The sequence below is a fragment of the Nannobrachium achirus genome (genome assembly GCF_963921795.1).
Source record: "Nannobrachium achirus genome assembly, chromosome: 6".
Lineage (NCBI taxonomy): Eukaryota > Metazoa > Chordata > Actinopteri > Myctophiformes > Myctophidae > Nannobrachium > Nannobrachium achirus.
The window spans coordinates 40,715,913-40,723,052 of NC_137815.1; the positions used below are offsets into that span (position 1 = coordinate 40,715,913).

The window sequence follows — 7,140 nt, forward strand, 5'->3', positions numbered from 1 at the left end:
CTCAAACAGGCATTCTTATTCCTGTGCCACAGCTACTGAAAGGACTACAGTACAGATGTATCGGATTATCACGATCCAAAAGTTCAGTGCCATCTAATCTAATGTAAACGCTCCCAAGATCGCAGTGGTGGTTACGATTCTGTGAATGCAAGCTCCATAGCTCCATTTGCAAGCTGAGGTGTGCGCCATGACTCAAATCAACAGCAAAACTCCCGAGACAATGTATGACCTTTTAAAGTTCCAATTTAGATGTTCCAAATCCCTCTATCCTTATCCAGGTCAGAACACAGACTCCCAGAATGCCTTGGAGGACCTTGCCCAGTATGACATCCTTGTGCAGCTGAGGAAGGCCTCGAACCCAGCCAGCCTCCTGGACCACCCACACCTGCCCCATAATGGCACTGCCACCATGTACCACCCTGGCAGCAGGCTTGATGAGCTGCCACCCGCCATGTGGTCACCCGGAAGCCACCACCGCTCACCTGAGGGACATGGTAGGTTTACCATACCAGCCCTACTGTGGCCATGTCATAATAATTATTATTTAAAAAAATCACACCCGTGTGAAGTGGAGCTGTGTGTGTGTGTGTGTGTGTGTGTGTGTGTGTGTGTGTGTGTGTGTGTGGATCATGTGTACCGTTTTTGGTGACATTTGAAGAAAATATGTAGGAAAAGGAGGAAAAAGGGTGTTTTGGAGAAAATTCAAGATGGCGGAAAATCTATCATGGCGCAAATGGGCGTGGCCTATATGGGGAGATGCGTCATGACCCAAGGAATCCAGGGAAAAAATATTTTTAATTTTCCGACCTACGGTTCAAGAGTTACAGGCCAAAACGTAAAGTGGGGTGTTATGGCGCCACCATGCGGCCAAATGACACAATTATTTTTTATTTAATCCTTGAAATCATTATGAACCTCCTCTCCAAGTCTTGAAACTCTAGCCCCTATGGTTTGCGAGAGACAAATAATTGAATGTGAGTTTTTGCGATTCCCATTATAAGTCAATGGGGAAAATTAATTCACTAATAAATTAATATCAATTAAACTATTGAACCTTTCTCTTAGCAAGTTACTAGCCCACGATTCCCGAGTAAGCCGGTCGATTTGACATATGGCGCGAGTGTGTGGTGGCAAAACTGTGGGACTAGTAGCGTGCCGAAGTTTAGGAAGTTCAGGCTACATACAGACACACACACAGACAGACAGACACACAGACAGACCCACACAGCCACGTATAGGGAGCCTGTGCTTCACACAGCTCCAAAAATAGCACAACTACAAGATCACAACACGTTGTTGAGAGCTTATAAATCGACTGTTTTCGCATGACGTATCATACAACAGTTTCAATTAGGGCTCAAGTGGTTAATTATCATGACATTATCTAAATAAATACTATATAATGACATTCCTATTAGGCTTATTGAAACACCAGACAGTGATCCTCAAACACAGTAAAGAGCTTGAAAAGAACGCAGCAAACGCTCTGCATGCACATGAGTAAAGAAACTTCTTGATTAACGGTCCAAGCCCTACAATATGCCAATAAGCTCAACACCATGCACATCCTAATGGACACTAGCATATAGGACCCTTTTTCATTTGCTGACCAACTTAATAGTGAAATATGCCGGCTTAGTATAACAATAGCTATGGTCACGAAGCGTAATTATACAAGGTAGCTTTACTATGTTTGAACATCATGTTCAAACAGTTTGGGGAACCACTGTTTGTTTAATGGACTGTATGACCTCGGGTGAACAAACCTCTCAATCTCCCCCTAGATGCTCACCCTCTGAGTCCAGACGCACTGAGGATGCAGCAGGCATGTCCATTCTGCCACAGGACCTACCAGCGAGGAGCCTCACTCAGGGAGCACATCAAATACTGCCAGGAGAGGGAAGGGAGCCACATGGTCTGTCCACTTTGTGGATATACTGCCACCTACAGGGCACAGATGGAGAGGCATGTTGCACTGCACAACCAAATACAAGACAAGGTGAGATAAACCTCAAATAAGATTGCCAAAACTACGTTGTAACTTGTTCCCCAAAACACTGATAGATTAATGTGATTTATTATAATATTCTCTGATAGATTTGTCCAAATTTAACAAGGCGTGTGTGGGTCATGGGCAAAAATGTAGCATTTACTCTCAATTTCTCACTTCACTTTCTTAACCCTGTAATTAAAAAGAAATATTTCAATTTGATTTCAGAACTCTCTTGCATTGGACCATGGCACGGAGGCCAGGAAGTTTAAATGTCTACAGTGTGGGAAAGCCTTCAAGTACAAACACCACCTCAAAGAGCATCTACGCATTCACAGTGGTGAGACTGAATATCTTCAAAACAGCTGTAGCTGCCCACACATTTGACTTTTGTTTCTGTAGTAACTCCCTGCCTTCACTTAGAACATATGGGCTCCTGGGTGGTTCAGGGGTAACATCACTGCCCACCCTGGAGACTGGGGGTTCAACTCCTCCGTGGTGCGCTCCAACAAACACAACTGGCTGTGTTCGTGGGTGGGAAGCCAGCTGGGGAGGGCGGTGATCTCTGTCGCTGCACTAGCAGGTTGATCGGGCACCTGCTCATCAGGGAGCATAATTGGGAAGGATAGCATGTTCCTCCTCAGGAACAATAAATCAAAACATGAAGTACTCAGAAATAAAAGTCCATATTTTGTATTATTCTACATGCCTCAAGATGACAAGGCATTATGCCAAGTGAAAGAAGTGGCTAGTCAGACAACATGTGGTTGTCTACACCAGTGTTTCTCAAAGTGTATTCCAAGGACTCTGTGGGTGCCTTTAGGGGGTCTTAGGGGGGAACCGAATGATTGGTTCCATTTATACACTGTCAGAGTTAAGGGCAGACCTTGAAATTTGAATGTTTGAGAAACACTGGTCTACACCACCCTCCCCAAGACAGACAGTAGGGGCTGGCAGTGAAAGTGACTATACAATTGAAAGAAGAAAGTAAAAAAATATATATATGAAAAGAAACTTTGATATTGTCATTTACAGACTATGTACACTGCACAGTGCACAGGGGATGGATGTGTAGACTATGAACCAGCTAAAAGAGAAGAACAAAGGGTTCACCCCCGTGCTTAGGCTGTTTTAATACCAAAGTGCTACGTCTCGTGACTGATCTGTCTCTGTGGGACTTCCTCCTTTAGGTGAGAAACCGTACGAGTGCCCCAACTGCAAGAAGCGCTTCTCTCACTCAGGCTCTTACAGCTCTCATCTGAGCAGCAAGAAGTGCCTGAGCGGAGGAGGAAACGGAGGAAGTGTGTCAGGAGGAGGAGGAGGGATCTTTAACGGACACGGCCAGAACTCCTACCCGCACCACTCCTCCCCAACGTCGCCCCCCGCAGGCGGGGGGAGGACCAGCAACGGCAAGAGCTCTCCATTCCCTTCTCATGCGCAAGATTACGTCAGACCTCTGGGCCAGATGACGGAGGATGCTCACCATCACATCTCAGCACAGGAGAACCATCACAACCCCATGGTGTTCCCCAGAGCTGCCGACCTGGCCAGGCTTTGGGACCCCATGGCCGGCGCCCTCAAAGGGACCACCCTGTTGCCTTATCTCCCCTCCGGAGCCAAATTTGAGCAAATGCTGCAGGAGATGCTACACAGGGAGGTGAAGCAAGAGGAGGGGAGAGGTGGAGGAGGGGCTGGGGTGGATGAAGGGAGGGTGAATTACAACGGAGGTGGTCATGATGGGAAGGCGTCACCTGACCGAAGTGTAAAACGTGAGAGGGCCAAGTCCAGCGAAGGGGACAGAGGGGTGTTTGCGGTGACCTGCCGCTGGTGCTCACAGCTTTTTCCAAACACGGCAGTGCTCCTGCAACATGAGCGCTATCTCTGTAAGATGAACAGAGAGGCTGTGGAGATGCCGGATGTTCCTCATGGAAAAGACCACCTTTCACCGCCGCTCTTCTTTGGCAGAACCTCTCTCCAAGGGACGGAGAACAGCAAACCGAGCGGGGCGGCCAATGGCCTCTCCGAAGACAAGTCGCCAGTACAGAAACCTAACTGGCATTCTGTACCACAGCAGCTTCTGGTTGCAATGCACTCGCCCTCACAGCACCGCCCTGAACCCCTGCCCTCGAGACCATACTGGTCCAGCCTGGAAGGCGGCAGTCCAGGCCAGCCAGTCAGCCCATCCACAGAGTTGTCATCACCTCAGACCAGGAGGAGAGTTCCATCCACAGGATTCGGTTCTCCTCTCTGCCTCGACCTCTCCGTCTGTCCTCCTGATTTCTCCTCGCCTCAGAAGCGGCCGGGCCCACAGAACAGAAGCCCCTGGTCCGCTGGCTCTCAGAATGAACCCTTGGACCTGTCCCTCCCCAAGCCACCTACAGATCAAGAGGGGGGAAGCAAAACTGTCCATGACAAGCCATCCAGAGGAGAGAAGAGAGAGCTCGAGAAGCAGCATCTTAGGAAAATGAGTCCGAGCCAACCTCAACACCTGGCCCTCCATCAGCTCTATGGTGGGTCTGCCGGTCCTGTGTTTGGAGGCTCCATGTACAACGGGTTCCCTGTATTCAACCCCATGCTCCAGGCCAGTTTAGGGGGACCAGGGCATGAGAGCATCCCCTCTCTTTCCCTCAGCCATCCAGCGTCCAGCCCTGGTTTCCTCTCCCCTATGACCTACATGATGGAGACGGACACAGATGCTATGCTGAAAAAGATCCACCAGGAGAGACAAGCTTTAATGGTAAGACACCTTTGCAGAGGGGCACGGTGGTGCAGTGGTTAGCACTTCGCCTCACAGCTCGAAGGTCCTGGGTTCGATTCCCGCCGGGGGAAGCTGTGGGCGCTGGGGGCGTGTTCCTCCACACGCATCATCAGCACCCACACCCTAGGTGGGGTTGGTCGATAGGGCCTTTCTGTGGTGAGTTTGCATGTTCTCACACAAAAACATGTAGTAGTCCTGGTTTCTATACTACCTCCCCCTAGCCAGCTGGGTGCTCCCCAATGTCCCCTGGCGCGGCAGGGGGAGAGTGGAAACCAGGACTACAGGTTAGGTAGTCACCGGGTGAGAAAAATGGGTTACAAAAACCGTGGGATAAAAAACATTAAAAAAAGAAAAAAAGACACCTTTGCCATTTTTACTCTAGGTCATGTACATGCAAAACATGGGGCAAATGAAATTATTATTATATGTGGTGAACCATGTGTTGTGTTAGAAATGAATGAATACTAATGATTTGTTGTTTTTGTACCCAGGGCGAGGTGTTAAGTCATGGAGGTCTCGACTACCTCTCTCTAATGGAAGACGGGATGGACGGAGAAGGAGGCCCAGGCAGGAAGAGACTGAAAAAGACAGAGGAAGGCCTGTACGCCTGTGACATCTGTGAAAAGACCTTCCAGAAGAGCAGCTCTTTGCTACGACACAAATATGAACACACAGGTCAGTGGCACACGCATACCTGCAATTATACGTATATCGAGAAATATAAACGCAAAGAAGAGAATATGTTTAGAGAATTAGTTTTAATGTTTATCTATATTCGGTTGATAAAACAGTTGATATGAAAGTCTTAAAATGAAAAACAAATAACAATATATCGTCGTTGTCGGGTGGAAACCTTGTATGTCCAAAACCGTTCATTTTACATTCATCAGTTTAAAAATGATTTAACGCGAGGCGTTGTGTGCTTGTAGATCGGCTGTTTTCACTACTTTTGTGCGACGGCCTTGTATGATGAAGCAGGGCTTTACTTTGCGAAAGAACGTACAAATTTGAAACTTGGAGATACGAGGTTTCTGCCCGACAGCGACGATATGTTTATATAAGTCTCTTTTGAGAAGATAATCTAACCCTTTTCTATGGATGTGTTACAGGCAAACGCCCGCACGAGTGCAAGATCTGCAACAAGGCCTTCAAGCACAAGCACCACCTGATCGAGCACAGCCGGCTGCACTCGGGAGAGAAGCCCTATCAGTGTGACAAGTGTGGCAAGCGCTTCTCCCACTCGGGCTCCTACTCCCAGCACATGAACCACCGCTACGCCTACTGCAGCAGGGACCAGGACCCCGACCAGGACCCAGAGGAGCCACCGCTCACCCCGGGAACGGGCAACAATGTCGGGGGAACGTTGTCGCTCTCCGCGGAGGACGCCCAAACCCCCCACTTGTTCCTCAGTGACTCGAGTCTGGACGGAGGCCCCGGAGGCCTCAGGGAGGAAGAGGAGGAGGAGGTGGAGGAAGACAAAGAGGAGAGGCCCAGAGATGATCACGCTTTGAGTTTATCAGAGGAAGCAGAGGAAAGGCTAGGGCGTGCCGAGCCTGACCGTGTGCAAGAATTGCCTGACAAACTGAACGGAGAGCAGAACACGATAGATAGCAACGATACAGCAAAACGTGTCGGGGCTGAAAGCACAGAGCACCATCTCTGGGACCAAGAAACAGATCAGCAAAATGGAGAAACTGGCGCTTATGACCTGAGCCTGGATACAACGGTCTCACAATGACCCAGGATCAAAGTGTTATGGGAACTTTAAAAGGCCACGGCAATACTTATACTACAGTACATAATAATGTTACACTTTAATTAAAAAAAGGATTTTAAATAATACAACAGACTTTTTTATACGATGGATGTACCACAGAATTGACCAAAAAAAAGAGCCTTACAATGCAGCCATACACAATGTGTAACAATGCAATGGACAGTATTGTTTCATACGATATGGACTTGATGTGTTACTGTGACTTACAGTGTGCCAGTCACTTTACGCTCACCACCACAGTTGCCATGGCTTTAGTTGATTTAAAGTCACAGCGCAGTTAGCCCATTTAGACCTGGAAAGCTTATACATTGTTATAGCATCTGTGTCATTGTACATTATTTATTCTTTTGATTACATTTTTTTTTGTAAAGTTAGATTTTAGAAGGCATTTTTAAAATCGGCCTCAGGTCTAATGGGTTAGTGGAGACATATCACTTTTTACACATTTGATAAACTGCTCTTGCACTGTTGGTCCCCACATGAGCATTAAGATGATGATCTCAATATTAGTTGTATCATGCAACCACAGTACCAATTAATAACAGCTAGCCTACTTGGTTCAATATATTTTTACTGTTGTCCTGTGGGAGTAGCTGTGTTGAATGCAGACTTATT

General features: G+C 47.5%; 1 protein-coding gene across 1 annotated transcript in view; it reads left to right on the forward strand.

The window, feature by feature from the left end:
- Window positions 1-6,486, forward strand: part of LOC308287104 (zinc finger E-box-binding homeobox 2) — a gene marked incomplete at both ends in the record, with an annotated part of 32,965 nt that extends 26,479 nt beyond the window's left edge. Inside the window, 6 exons of the mRNA XM_080728224.1 lie at window positions 279-494; window positions 1,806-1,999; window positions 2,219-2,330; window positions 3,181-4,727; window positions 5,240-5,423; window positions 5,858-6,486. Coding sequence (XP_080584350.1) covers window positions 279-494; window positions 1,806-1,999; window positions 2,219-2,330; window positions 3,181-4,727; window positions 5,240-5,423; window positions 5,858-6,486 — 2,882 coding nt within the window. The remainder of the gene's footprint in view (window positions 1-278; window positions 495-1,805; window positions 2,000-2,218; window positions 2,331-3,180; window positions 4,728-5,239; window positions 5,424-5,857) is intronic.
- Window positions 6,487-7,140: the final 654 nt, after the last annotated feature.